General features: G+C 26.6%; 1 protein-coding gene across 1 annotated transcript in view; it reads left to right on the top strand.

The window, feature by feature from the left end:
- The window catches only part of LOC126904803 (uncharacterized), a 23,021-nt gene extending 19,903 nt beyond the window's left edge, over positions 1–3,118 (top strand). Inside the window, exon 5 of the mRNA XM_050684061.1 lies at positions 2,647–3,118. Coding sequence (XP_050540018.1) covers positions 2,647–2,802 — 156 coding nt within the window. The 3' untranslated portion in view covers positions 2,803–3,118. The remainder of the gene's footprint in view (positions 1–2,646) is intronic.
- The last annotated feature ends 13,448 nt before the right edge of the window (positions 3,119–16,566 follow it).

Genomic DNA, 16,566 nt, shown 5'->3' with positions numbered 1-16,566 from the left:
AAAAAAAAATTTGACCTCTGGACTTGTCTTCACGGCGAAAATGGCTACCGAATGCTATTTTCGTGTGAAAATTCTCGATTTTATTATTTATATTATATTTAATTTTATAATGCTATAACTTATTGAAAAGTTTATGGATCCACACAATTTTTTTATGAGAAATAATATTTTTTAATAAACCCTTTTTCATTTGACATACTTTATCTTTATCGAGATATTAATAAGGAACCAGCAGATCAAGTAGCTTTTGGAATAAAACACCAATATTTTTTAAATTAAGCACTATCTAAAGATTTGCATCGAAGCGTTTATTTTTGATAGTGATTTTAATCACTGTCAGATATCATTATACTTGATCCAACTATGCCACATCACCACTGTGCTGCGACCCCCCTGTGCTGGTTTTTTTTTTATTTTAAGTAAATCATTAAAATTAATTAAGCTCTGAATATTTTAATTGTAGAATCTTTTTAAACGTCACAAGTTACTTAGAAATAATTACTATGATTTCTATTTAAGTGATCTATTACAATAAAAATGCAAAAAAAATATTGAGCTTTTTGATAAATTTACAGTAAATAGGTAATTATACAATATTATCTTTTTAATTCTCATAAAATTTTCTATTTAATAATGTCAATTTCAAACTTGAAGTTGAGCTAAAAGTTATGGTAACATAATTAATTTTTTTTGCTATGAATTTTCCAAAAATCAACTATAAAGGATTTAAAAATAGGTTAAAATGACATTTTGCACTGATTATTTTTAACATATTAAATAGTGATGGGAAACATCGAATAGTAACTATCGAACTATTCGATAGTCATTCAAAAATTATTTGAATAGTAAAAATATTCGATAGTCTATTTGAATAGTTTTTAAAACTATGCGGTACCTCCATTCAAATTGTTTTTAAAATATTTGATAGTTTATGATAAAAATAAAATATTCGGTGGTATAAACACAATTCGAATAGTTAATCGATAGTTTAAAATATTTAACACTAATTTTTAGCTTCGATGCGAAGCTGAGAAGGTATTGGTTTTACTAAGATGTGTTTTTTTTTTTTTGTGTCTGTTATCACTTTTTCTCAGCTCTCATCGAACCGATTTCTTTCAATGATACGTCAAAAGATCACAAATCGTATCTAGTCGAAGACATTACCCTTAAAAATTGAAAAAAATTCCCTCGTTCCCCGTAAAAGGGGGAAACCTCCAAAAAAATTACAAATTTAAAAATCGCTAATTTTCGAAATTTTTTCAATTTTTTTTACTTAAAAATGCCATAACTTTTTCAAAAATGAACATATAATAATAATTTTTTTTATATAGATGCATGATATTATTACCTTTCATTTGGTATATTTTTTTTGTAAATTTAACCCTGAACCTGCCCACGAGGGGGGATTTCAAATGACAACTTTTTTACAAAAAATTAATTTTTTTCAACTTAACTTTTGAAAGTGTTCCGGAAGGTCTGACACTTTTATATATATCTTAAATTAAAGCTAATGTAATATACTTTATAATGGTAAAAAAAAACTTCGGACTTTATTTTATCTTCATGGTGAAAACAGACATTAAACTTAATAAAAAAAATACGATTTTTGTAAAAAATTTCTTTTTTATATTTTTATCTTTATTATGCTATAACTTTTTGAAAAATGTATGGATCATTACAATTTTTTTATGAGAAGTAGTATTTTTTAATAATCCCTTTTTCATTCGACATACTTTATCTTAATCAGGATATTAATAAGGAACTAGCAGATCATGTACCTTTTGGAATAATCCACCAATTTTTTTAAAATTAAACACTATCTAAAGATTTGCATCGAAGCGTTTTTTTTGATAGTGATTTCAATCACTGTCAGATATCATTATACTTGATCCAACTATGCCACGTCACCACTGTGCCGCGACCCCCCTGTGCTGGGTTTTTTTATTTTATTTTTTTGAGCAAGTAAAAATAATTTTAGAAAAATTTTGTGAATTTTAGAAGAAAATATTAAAATCTATAATTTATATTCTATACATTATTACGCTAAGTGTGTTAGTTTTAAAAATAATAATCAAAAACCGAAAAATTATTTTTTTGAAAGAATTTTCAACCCCGTTTCGTACCTGAAGGGGAAAAGTTATCAAAACCAAATTTTACACAAATACCTTTCATATAATAAAAATCAAAATTGGCGGGTATGGAGATCTATTTACTGTTATTAATTGTATAATATTTTATTTTAAGTATTCGTTAAATATCTTCTTATTATAATTAAGTGTACTTACTAAAAATTTTAGATAGAACTAATCGAATATTTTTGAAAACTATTCGATAGTTTATTCCAATAGTTTATGCTAAAAACATACTATTCGGTTGTATAAAAACAATTCGAATAGTTATTCGATAGTTTAAAATATTCGAAGATGCCCATCACTAATATTAAAAATCAAAATCAGTAATAATTTAAAAACAAATTTTTCATTTTATTTAGGTATAAATAAGTAATTTAATTGTTTATTATTTTAATGGCTAAAAACTATCGTAATGTGTTAAGTTTGCAGTTCATTAAACCTTATTGTTAATCAATATCAGTCATTAAAAAAAAAAAAAAAAAAAAAAAAATTGTATTTTTATATTCTTTTACAGGTGCGAAATAAAATCTTTAGAACTTTAAATTCAAAATACAGATTTGCTAATAATTATCAACAATTAACGTTAAAAAACAATAAAAAATTATGTGACAAAGAAAATAAAGAACCTTCTGGAGAAGTTAAGGACTCCAATAAATCTGAAGAGCCTTAAAAACCGGAAGAAAAAGACGAATAAATAAATAATTTATATTTAAATGTATAAATAAGGAAATTTTCCAAGTTAAAAGGCTTAAAGAATTTTTGTTCATTTTTAAAAAGTGGTTTAAAAAAAAAAAAAAAAATGTTGTATAACCTTTCAACTACGAAATTATGGAAACCATTTTTCATTTATTAGAACTATTGTTAAGTATACTTACTTTGTATTTAATAGATACATACAGTATACAAAAATTATATACTTTAATATGTAGTTTGTATTTAAATAGTAAATTAATTAATTCAAGTAAAAAAGTAATATTTAAATTTTAGAAATAAAATTCCCAAATTTTCCAAAAGATAGATTGTTAACTTACGGTTATTTATCATGTAAATGATTTTGTATTAAAAATACAAATTTGGAAATAGTGTAATTGCTTGTGTCTTTAAGATTTAACTTTGTCTATTTATTAATAAATTGTATTATTTATTTATTTTATAATAAAGTTTTTTTTTTATTAATTACGAATATTTTTTACTTTGACGACCAAATTCTCATGGTAAAATAATCGTAAAATATAATTTTTTTTTAGATATTGTAGTATAATTGAAAAGCTTTAATGTGATATAAGTTAGAAGTTTCCATACCTTTTAAAACATTTACAAAAAACCACTTTCAATGTTTATGTGGACTCTTTCAAACTCTTCCCTTACAGAACCAGCGAAAGGACATAGTCACTAATGCAATTACTTTCGGACATTCAGTTCCTTTCAAAGATATACATGGACATCCGGTTCAACTATTATCAACTATTATATACACATAGATAAGCTACGGTAGTCAGATTATTTGCATCAGATGTTTTGTTAATTTATACATGAAGAAATAGTGCTACATACCTCTCGAAAAATATTAAATATGTAATAATAAATGACCAGCTTGTTGATTTTTACACATAATATTTTTCATATAGTTAATATTTAGATGATAGCCACGATTATCAATATAACAATATGAATATCGATAAATTATATATCCAATGTTAATAAGTATTTTTTATACGGTATAAAGTATAAATTATTTGTTGATCTCACGAAAAGTATTAAAATTTTTTTTAATCTTATTAAAATTGTAAAGTCATTTGAATTCACGAAATGTATCAAAAAAATAAATTACATAAATAAGATAAATTTACTATAAATAGTTATTATAAAATTTCCTAACTGCATATTAATCTTAACGATACAATTTTGTTATTTCTTAAAAAATGACCTATTTAATTATGTCAATTTCAAACATGCAAATTGAGCTAATAGTTATGGTAATAAATAAATTTTATTTTAATTATAAACTTTCTCAAAAATCAATTTTAATGAATTAAAAAAATTAATTAAATATGTCATTTTCCTTATTTTTAACATATTAATAATCAAAATCAGTATTAATTTAAAACAATTTTTTTTTCTTAATTATTTTTTTAATGTAAATACTTATTTTTTAATAATATTATTTTTAAAACTTAGAAGTGATAGAAAAAGTCCAATTGCATATTTAAATACATCGAGAAAAGTTGATTTAGAAAAGTACATTTTTGTTTCTGATGATAGTTCCTTGTAGTCCAGTGTATAAAACTCATAACTTTGTTATAATTAACAAACATTTTTTATTGAAAAGTATTGCATTAAGCCCTTTAAATTTTTGTACGCGTTAAAAGTAAAGAAATATACTACTACTTTATTATTTTTATAATATATCCGTAAAAATTACAATATTAAATTATTGAATATAAATTTCATACTAAATTTAATTACTAAAATTGTTATTTATTCATATATAATAATTATAAATTAAATAACTAATCGAGATAAAATTAAGGGAATAAGAGTTATTGTTGTTTTTGAATTAATCTATCAATTTCTTAAAATAAAACACTATCTACAGATTTGCATCGAAGCGTTTCTTGTGATAGTGGTTTTAATCACTGTCAGATATCATCTATATTTGTCCCAACTATGCCACTTCCATACTGTGCTGCGACCCCATTGTACTACCGTTTTGTTTGCTTTATACTTTAAAGAAAATAAACCGTATAGAAATTTTGAATAAAAAAAAGGCTCAAGATTAAAAATGTAAAAAAAAATATTACTGAATACCAATGAAATGATTACTTAGATAACTAATTCAGAAAAGGTCCGCTTTTTTCTGTCAAGGTATGATTGAGTACACGTAACACATCTCTTGCGTACGCTTACATTTTTGTTCAGTTCATTACCCTCTATGCTGATTTTTAAAATAAAGAAAGATTAAATACCGCCTTCCAAAAAAATATTCTATAACAATATATCTGTAAATTTTGTAATGAAGACCGTATGGAGTATGATTTTCCGGGGTCTATTTTATCCTTCAGTCCATCGCTAGCTTTAAAACTTTAGAAACATCGAATTTTTTTGTTTTATCATAGTTGTATTATTTTATAAAATATAATAAAAGAACCTATTTCAATCCATTTTATGTGAACGCATTGCAATTTTTTTGATACTTGATGTTAAGTTAAAATATAAAGGTATTTAGAAATTGCATATTAATTGTTAAAAAGTTATCTTTTGCAAATCTGCTGTACTAAATAATAATTAGTTTTTTATCACTGAATTTAATATTTTTGAATATACATTTTTATTTTGATATTCATACATTAAATATATATTTTATTTGTTATTTAAAAAAAAAAAACTAAAAAAATAATATTTTGTACGAGGCAGCTAGCCATTGGACGGCTAGTTGTGCACCGCACTAGAAGGTCGTTTTACCTTTAGCCTGTTTAAATCGTTATTATTGAAGGGGTTGCGGGGGGGCCATAAATACTAGTGCCCGGCGAAGCGGCATAAAACAAAATAGTTAATCTCAATTAAAACAAACGATAAATAACATTAAAAATAATATAAACTAATTTGAATAGATGAAGTTGTTGATAATGATGAGTGGACTGTATGAGATCTTGTGGTAATGGTGTCGAACGTCTGAGTATGACGAGTCAGAGTTTAAATCCAGGTACGTAACGGCAGATGAGAACAGACCGCGAAAAAGCGATTGCAGCAATGAAGATATTTAGTGATGGCCAGGGCCCAATCACTAGTGGCGCGCAAGGACACATAGACTTTGAGCACAAGGGTGCAATAAACAAATAAAAGAATAACGGCGTACAATGGCCGAACAATTTACCATTCAAGCGAAGGCCCTTGCTACAAAAAAACAATTGACTGACTGACATTCGACAATGAACTGTACACAGATGACAATTGACACGAAGGTCATCGATTTGCCGTGCTGGGTGGGCAAAGGGGTGAGTAAAGCAAGACGCTGGAGATCGCCTGTCACACCATATAATATAATATAATATATAATCAACGATGTTTATAACAACTGGTCTACTAAATTTTTGCTAAAAGCATTCTGTACCAAACATAAGTATTTTATTTGTTTATATATATGAAATAACTTTTAATTATCTAATTAAGAAATAATTAGTTTATGAAAATAAAACTAAGTTTATATGTTTAATCTCATAATTTGAAGTATATTGAATTATTGTAATAACCTAAGTCACTAAATTTCAACCTTATATCCAATAAATATTACTATTTTACTCACTTTAATAATTATATGATTACTATATTTTAGTTATACAAATTTTTAAATAATATTTTTCGTGCAAAGCGCTTGTCGGGGCCTATCTATAAAGATTGCCTAAGGATTATCACGCGCTATAGGCGCGTTAGATTCACAGCGGAGTCTAGTATAATAATATATTTGAAAATTTTAGATATAATTTTTAAATTATTATTACTATTACATTAAAAATTGGATTTTCAATTGATTTTTTATCTTGTATTTAATAAGATTTTATTAGAACTAAAGAAACATATTTTGTTTCTTCTAAATGTAAGTTTTTTTTTTGTTGTTTTAACTTATTTATTTAATAATAAATTTACGCTCCAAAGAGCAATAGTACAGATTAATATAACAACCAAGATATTAAGCAAACAAGAAGTAAAAACAATAAAAATAATCATTGGGTATACAATTATTATTAAATAAAAAAAAAAACCCCAGCACAGGGGGGTCGCGGCACAGTGGTGACGTGGCATATTTGGATCAAGTATAATGATATCTGACAGTGATTAAAATCACTATCATAAAAAACGCTTCGATGCAAATCTTTAGATAGTGTTTAATTTTAAAAAATAGGTGGATTATTCCAAAAGCAACATGATCTGCTAGTTCGTTATTAATATCCTGATTCAGATAAAGTATGTCGAATGAAAAAAGGGATTATTAAAAAATAGTATTTCCCATAAAAAAATTATATTGATCAATACACTTTTCAATAAGTAATAGCATTATAAAGTTAAAAATGTAAAAAATAAAATCGATAATTTTCACACAATAATAGCATTTGGTAGACATTTTCACCGTGAAGACAAAATAAAGTCCGAAATTTTTTTTTTACATAATAAAGTAGATTACATTAGCTTTAATTTAATATATATATAAAAGTGTCAGACCTTCCGGAACACTTTCAAAAGTTAAGTTGAAAAAATTAATTTTTTGTGAAAAAGTTGTCATTTAAAATCCCCCCCTGTGGGCAGGTAAAAAGTCAGATTTATAAAAAAAATATACCAAATGATAGGTAAAGACATCATGCATCTACAAAAAAAAGAATTATATTGATCCATACATCTTTCGAGAAGTTATAGCATTATAAAGTTAAAAATATAAAAAAGAATTTTTTTACAAAAATCGTATTTTTTTTATTAAGTTTAATGTCTGTTTTCACCATGAAGATAAAATAAAGTCCGAAGTTTTCTTTTACCATTATAAAGTATATTACATTAGCTTTAATTTAAGATATATATAAAAGTGTCAGACCTTCCGGAACACTTTCAAAAGTTACGTTGAAAAAGTTCTACTTTCTATATGCATTTTTATGTTTTGAATCCCCCCTGTATTTAGGGAAATGGTCCGATTTAAAAAAACAGTATGTCGAATGAAAGATCTATATAAATACTACTTCTCATAAAAAAATTGTAATGATTCATACATTTTTCAAAAAGTTATAGCATAATAAAGTTAAAAATGGAAAATACAAAATCGAAAATTTTCACACAAAAATAGCATTCGGTAGCCATTTTCACCATGAAGATAAGATAAAGTCCGAAATTTTTTTTTTTCATAATAAAGTATATTACATTAGCTTTAATTTAAGATATATATAAAAGTGTCAGACCTTCCGGAACATTTTCAAAATTTAAGTTAAAAAAATTAATTTTTTGTGAAAAAGTTGTCATTTTAAATACCCCCTTGTGTGCAGGTTAAGGGTTAAATTTATGAAAAAAATATACCAAATGAAAGGTAATGATATTAAACATCTATATAAAAAAGAATTATATTGATATGTTCATTTTTGAAAAAGTTATGGCACTTTTAAGTAAAAAAAATTGAAAAAATTTCGAAAATTAGCGATTTTTAAATTTGTAATTTTTTTGGAGGTTTCCCCCTTTTACGGGGAACGAGGGAATTTTTTTCAATTTTTAAGGGTAATGTCTTCGACTAGATACGATTTGTGATCTTTTGACGTATCATTAAAAGAAATCGGTTCGGTGAGAGCTGAGAAAAAGTGGTAACAGAAAAAAAAAAAAAAAAAAAAAAAACACATCTTAGTAAAACCAATACCTTCTCAGCTTCGCATCGAAGCTAAAAAAGTCAACTTTATGACAGGTTTCATTGCATCCCATTAGCATACGGTTACCGGAGCAAAAAGATTGTAGTTTTGTTGAACAGGGGAAATATAAAATAACGTCTGAGACCGTAAATGAACTGAAGGAACATTAAAAGTTATACTATCATGTATTTCTGGACAGTCAATTTTATTATTCAATAAACCATGTATGCAGCAAACGTCAAAGATTTTCCATCGATTAGTTAGACTGGTAATAACAAAATCTGAAGCAACTACACTTAACTCAACATCGTTATCACCGTATCCTCTCACTATCACTGCTAAAATACATAGAAAACGTTTTTGATTTTTTTCAAGTTTATTACTTAAGTTAGCTTAATATAGTGACCAAATAATTGAACCATATTTGACTATGGAACGCACCAGAGCGCAATATAAAACTTTTAAACAAATATGATTCGAAAACACCCAACAATTTCGCTTAAGAGATCTTAACATCCGTAGAGTTATATTATATATAAATGTAATGTGTTCGGTGAAAGATAAATTTGAAGAAAGAATTGCAATTAGATATTTAATATACGAAACATTTATTAGATTAATGCTATTTATATTATATGCATAAAGTTCAAATGAACGTTTACGACAAAAAGTAATCTGAAAACAATTAGACACATTCAAGCATAAACCATTGACGACGCACCAGTTATAAAATCTGCGTAGGTCTTCTTGGAGATTTTGACTGTCGGCAACTAAACGGATACTAGAAAAAATGTTTACATCCTCGGCAATAAACAAACAGTTAGCATGATGGAAAACGTCAGCAAGATCATTTATGAATATTAAGAAGAGTAATGGAGATAAATTCCCTCCCTGGGGAACTCCAGAAGTAACATGGATAATGGAAAAGATAATATTATTTATCTTTACTTGCTGCTGCCTATCTGTAATGTATGAAGCCAACAATTTAAGTAATGAATCTTTTACTCCAATATTTTTTAATTTATCAATTAATACCCCATGATTTACTGTATCGAACGCTTTTTTCATGTCCGTGTAAATTGTATCAATACGACCACCTTTCCCAACAGTAGAAACAATATTAGAATAAAATATAAGTAGGTTGGTAATAATTGATTTAGAGCTACGAAAGCCATGTTGGTAGTTATTTAACACATTTTTGAAACTTAATGATAATTCCGGTTCTAATAACTTCTCAAATATTTTCGGTAACGCACTTAGTTTAGATATTGGTCGATAATTTCGCACGTCAGATTTGTCACCAGATTTAAAAATAGGGGTCACATAACTTGATTTCCAACATACTGGAAAAATACCACAAGACATTGACAAAGAAAACAAAAAATGGATTGGACGGTCAAGCGGATAACAACAGAAACTAAAAACAATACCAGGGACAAGGTCAGGATCATAAGTAGTATCTGTATTTAGCTGAAGTTATTCGAAAACTTTTAGAAGTGAGAGCTCATGTGAGCCTACAGAAAATGAGGTGGATGAAATAGCTCTAGGATACGTTGCTTTATCAGTCTCTGTTGTTATATAGGTCATTATTTTGTAAAACTGAAAGTAAAACATTTCCGTAATGTTCAGTTTAATTGTAATTTTTTGATCTATTGTTACTAGACCAGGAAGTAAATATTTATAAACATTTTTGAAATTGATTGTATTATGAATTTTGTAAAAAAAAAAGAAAAAGAAAATATTTTAGTATATAAGACGAAATGGAATGAATTGAAGGAAGAGAAGACCCCGGGAGTACCGAAGATAATCTCTTTTCGCGTGATACGTTTGTGACATTAAGTGATCATTTTGTGTATTATTTATTTATTCTGTTTTAAGTGTATCATTATTTTGTATGTTTTACATTGTTTGATTAATCTTTAATAATTATTTTTGCGTTATTATTGAACATTTATAAGTTAGAACAAAAAGGTTGTTACGTATAAAATACAACACTGTCGAAACAGAATAATTAGAAGCAAAGAACTCACTAAATAATTCTGACACAGTATTTATACTGTCCGACTTTTTATTTCCAAAATGCATAAAATTTGAAAGTGAGTTATTATTTATTTATCTTTGACAAATTTCCAAAAGTATTTTGAGTTAATAATTAGATTATTTTGGACGCGATTTATGTAGTCTGAATAACATTTTTTTGAAAGTTTCTTACATTTACATCTAATAGCTGAAAACTCATTATATATCGATTGGTCTCTAGTAATTTTAAATTCCTTGTGAAGGGCATTTTTTTACGTATCAAATTACAAAGATCTTTTGAAAATCTACTTGGAAAAGGAAACTTCCGTGGAAAAACTTAAGGAACAAATAACTCGATACAATGAAAGACTTTCTCATAAAACTTATCGAGCGCAATATCGATGTTATTAAAGCTATATATAATCGACCAATCGATATAATTTAAATGGTATAACATTTGATTATAATTACCACGTTTAAAATTGTAATACCAATTAGAAGGACACGTGTGCTGATAAGTATTACTACATTCAACTAACAAAGCCAGATGTTACGGGTATAATGGCAACAAAAAAACTGTTGAAGTATTAATAGTGATCAATTATGTATAAATAAATAATAAAATAATAAATAAATAAATAAATAATAAATGTATAAAAAATTTATTATTACAATGGCTAAAAACTATTGAAATGTGTACAGTTTACTAAACCTTTTGGTAAATTAATATCAGTAATGTAAAAAAACAAAAATTGTATTTCTATATTTTTTTACAGATATGAAATAAAATAAAATTTTAAATACGAAATATAGATTTACTAATAATAACCAACAATTGATGTTACAAGAACATCTAAAGATAAGTGACCAAAAAATAAAGAAGATTCTGTGGAGTTTAAAGACTAATAAATCAAAGAAGCCTAAAAGCCCAGAAGAAAAAGACAAATAAATAAATAATTTATTTTTAAATATATAATAAAATTTAACATAAGAAAATTTTCAAAATAAAATTTTAGCTTCGATGGGAAGCTGAGAAGGTATTAATTTTACCATGATGTGTTTTTTTTTTTTTTTATGTCTGTTACCACTTTTTCTCAACTGTCACTGGACCGATTTCTTTCAACAATACGTCAAAAGATCACAAATCGTATCTAGTCGAAAACATTACCCTCAAAAATTGAAAAATTTTCCCTCGTTTCCCGCAAATGGAGGAAATATCCAAAAAAGTTACAAATTTAAAAATGACTAAATTTTGTCATTTTTTTCACNGAAATATCCAAAAAAGTTACAAATTTAAAAATTACTAAATTTTGTCATTTTTTTCACTTTTTTTTCTTATAACTTCCATAACTTTTTCAAAAATAAACAAATCAACATAATTTTTTTTTATACTAAAACCTTAGATATTTCCCTTTCATTTGATATTATTTTTTTGCAAATCTAACACTTAACTGCTCATTGGGAGGGATTTAAAATAGCAACTTTTTTACAAAAACTAACTTTTTCAACTTATTTTTGAACATGTTCCGGAAATACTGCGTCCTTTAAGCATATATCAAATTAAAGTTTATTTTATGTACTATAAAATGAAAAGTTTGTCTCGACGACCTATCTTCTATGCGCAAATGGCTACCGTATTCAAAAATATGCTATTTTTCTATTAAAATTCTACTGATTTTCATAAATATTATATCAATCTAAATGACATAGTATAAAATTAATCATATTTAAATTTTTTTGTTTCTTTGAAGTCAAGAAAAATAACTTTAAAATTTGAACTAGCTAAATTTCCATTTTTATGAAGTGACCATTCGTCACAAGACTTACGGTTTTTGAGACGGTAACACTTGGGTCTTTCACGACTGTGGCACTAAATTTTTTTTTAATTCTTTTTGAGTTAAAAAAAAAATGTTTAACTCATTTCATTTTTATCTCATTTAGATTCAATAACTTCAATAAATATCAAAGATTCCATTACTGTAGTGTCCTCTTGTGAGAAGAAATTCATATTAATATTATTTTACTATGTGGTTTTTTTTTTGTAGCTATCATTTATTTTCTCAGCTCTCATTTGACCTACTTTTTTGACAAATTTTTTTTTTTTAATTAAACACTATCTACAGATTTGCATCGAAGCGTTTTTTATAATAGTGATTTTAATCACTGTTAGATATCATCTATACTGGACCCAACTATGCCACGATCCCACCGTGCTGAGTTTTTTTTTTTATTCATTTTTAAAAAGTGTTTAAGAAAATTTAAAATATGTTGTATAACCTTCCAACTACGAAATAATGGAAACTGTTTTAGCTTCGATGCGAAGCTGAGAAGGTATTAATTTTACTATGATTTGTTTATTTTTTGTGTTTGTCACTCCTTTTACTCAGCTCTCACTGGACCGATTTCTTTCAACAATACGTCAAAAGAACAAAAATTGTACCTAGTTAAATATGTTGCCTTTAAAAATTGAAATATTTTCCCTTGTTCCTTGTAAATGAAGGAAGTCCCCAAAAAATAACAATTTTTAAAATCTGTATATTTCGACTTTTTTTACTTTTTTCTAAAAATTGCCATTTATTGACAAAAGAAAAAATCAAAATTTATCTTTTTTTTTATATTGAAACTGACACGGCACCGCCTTTTGCGCTAGGTTGGCGCTCACCCGTGTCTCTCTCGATATCAGCCGTCCCAGCTATTAATATGACAATCGGTTGTCATCGATTGTCTCCCCGCCCTTGAAACTGAGATAAGGCCGCCGCTGAATATGGATTACTGATATTGCGTTCTGTTCCGTTTCCGACGTACGCCATAACTGGTGTCTTTTGGTTTTGTTGCGTACGTTTCATGTTCTTTTTTTTTGTTATATATTGTCTCTGCATTTTCGTTGTAACTTGACTGCGGTGTTCAATTATAACCTATCGTGTGAAAGTGTATTTATGCGAATAGTATAATAATCAGTGTTGGGAAAGTTCCTTTTCAAATGGAACTCGTTCCGTTCCCCGTTCATTTTCTAAAATATGAACTCGTTCCAGATCCTAGTTCTTTATATTAAGAAGGAACTTGTTCCAGATCCAGTTCCTCCAAAATAAGAACTCGTTCCACTCTTCGTTCCTTTTATGTAACCAAGTTATTTAAAAAATTGTGGCAATGAGATCATGATAACGGTCATCAATGATTTTCATCAGCAGTCGAATACAAAACAAATTTGTAGTATTCCTTATCTAAAAGTATTCGAAAATTATATTTATAAGCAGGTAGTAAATGCTAACGACTTGTGTCAACGCGACCAATGTCTATTGTCTACATATAAGTTAGAAATAATAAATCAGAAAACCCAAAACCTTTAACATAAATTAGTTAACAAGAAACGACGATAATATTCGGTGCATTATTTAATATATGTACACATATATTAAATATTTACTGTATACCTACATGTGATAATAACTCTATTTATAGTCAATTGATTCATTTAAACAGCCTACGATCTCGGCTGGGTATATAGGGGACTTCCATTGTCAAAAGTCAACTAAAAATACCTTAATATTTTAATGTCTAGATACGAAGAAAACTACACTAAAACATGTTTATAAAAATTTTTAGGAACTGTAATTTCCGTTCACGTTCCTTAAAAAATGGAATTTGTTCATTTTCCTCGTTCCTTTATTTTAAAAGGAAGCAGTTCCTAGCATCGTTCCTTCAAAAAGAACTCGTTCCAGGAATCCGTTCCTTCTCAACACTGATAATAATATATATATTGTCTCTGCATTGTTTTGTGACTTGACTGCGGTGATCAATTTTGTCTATATATCTATATAATTAAATAAATATACTGTGCGGTGCTCAACTATATATATATATTGGATACGCGTTAAAACTTTAGATGTTTCCCTTTCATTTAATATTGTTTTTTTGAAAATCTAAACCTGCCCGCAGGGGAGATTCAAAAAAATAATTTTTGCACACAAGTTAAGCTTTTTCAATTTTTGAAAACGTTCCGGAAATATGGACACTTTTATTTAATTTTAAATTAAAGTTTATATTATTATTTATAATAAAGTCCATAAGACATAAGAAGTTAAACTTATTTAAATTTTTTTGCTTTTTTAAAGTCAAAAAATCTGACACTTAACTTGCTCTTAGGGAGGATTAAAAATAGCAATTTTTTTTACAAAAGTCAACTTATTCAACTTAAGTTTTAAAAATGTTCCCGAAATACTGCGTCCTTAAAACATATGTCAAATTAAAGCTTATGTTACGTACTATGTTATATGTACGATGTGGTAACACAAATGATGCAACACAAGGGTGTCAAGTATAAAACTGATTTATTTAACAAAAACATACCAACGAGCGGCGATAACAATTCCTATAAACCGGTTCAAATGTATTTCGCTGCGAATTAAAAAAAAAATTAGTGTCGAGACTTATCTTCTACGTGCAAATGGCTGCTGTAGTTAAAAAACATGCTACATGTATTTTAGTGTTCAATTTCTTTTTTATATTATTTTAAAGTGCTTTATAAGGGTTTTTAATAGTAATGAGGTCACCGATTTTTATCAAAAGTACATGAATCTAACTTACGTTAAATATAAATTTAAACTTATTTGGATTATTTTGTCTCTTCAAAGTTAATAAAAGCTGCTTTGAATTTTTGAACTATCTTAAATTATCATTTTTAGCCAATATTCGTTTGATTCACTGTGGCTGCGTATAATATATTACAGTTTTATACGCCTGGGATACGAGGTTTTTTTTTAATTCTTTTTGAGATGAAAAAAAAATTGAAAGTTTTTTAATCTTTCTTTGGACTGTCTGTAAAAGTTTCACTTCAAAAATTGTTATAAAACTTATGACTGTGTATAAAAGTACAATAAAAAAATATATAAAAATAAAAAATGAAATAGATCCTAGATTAATTCTTCTATCAAAATTTACAATAATTAACTAGTAAATTTAGAACTCCAATGTAATAAATACCCCATTTATTACATTAGAGTTCTAAAAAATAGCTAGTCAATTGTGATGAGATAGATCTTATTTCTATATAAAATTGGATTTGATCCAATCCATTAAGTTTTCTCTTTATGAACCTGGATTCGTTGTGTCATATCACAATAGTAATAAGGTTTTTAAAGACCGATTTGCATGCATAAAAAGAACTAGATTTAAATCTAGTTCAATCTATCAATGCTCAAAATATGAAAACAAAATTCTAAATTTTTATATTTGGATAAATATTTCAAAAATAAACAACCTTTAAAAATGACGAAATTAAATATGTTTTGCATAATTTTTAAATAAATATGAATTTTAACTATTCGTCAGATTTAAAAAAAACAAGATTTTTTCAGGATTTCTTAAAATTTAACACATTTGACATATAGAAACTTAAATCAAGTTGAAAATAAAATCAGCTTATTTTATAGTGGGTCGAAGCTAAAATGAGTCATTTTAGCTTCGATGCGAAGCTGAGAAGGTATTAATTTTACTATGATGTGTTTTTTTTATTTTTTTTTTGTGTCTGTGAACGCTCAATCTCAGCTCTCGCTGGACCGATTTTGATGAACAATATGTCAAAAGATCACAAATCGTATCTAGTCGAAGACATTACCCTCAAAAATTGAAAAAAATTCCCTCGTTCCCCGTAAACGGGGGAAATCCCCCAAAAAATTACAAATTTAAAAATCGCTAATTTTCGATATTTTTTCATTTTTTTTTACTTAAAATTGCCATAACTTTTTTAAAAATGACCGAATCAATATAATTTTTTTTTATAGATACATTAGGTATTGATCTATCATTTTATATATTTTTGTGATCATTTGACTCTTTAACAGCCCACAGGAAGGGTTTCAAAATGGTAACGTTTATACAAAAAATTAACTTTTTCAACTTAACTTTTGAAAATGTTCTGGTAAGACTGACACTTTTATTTATACCTTAAATTAAAGTTAATGTAATATACTTTAATTTGAAAAAAAAAATTTGACATCTGGAATTGTCTTCATGGTAAAAATGACTACCGTATGCAAAATTAT

This window comes from Daktulosphaira vitifoliae, unplaced genomic scaffold, assembly GCF_025091365.1.
Source record: "Daktulosphaira vitifoliae isolate Bord-2020 unplaced genomic scaffold, ASM2509136v1 Scaffold_4, whole genome shotgun sequence".
NCBI lineage: Eukaryota > Metazoa > Arthropoda > Insecta > Hemiptera > Phylloxeridae > Daktulosphaira > Daktulosphaira vitifoliae.
This window is presented reverse-complemented; position numbering and strand designations above follow the sequence as displayed.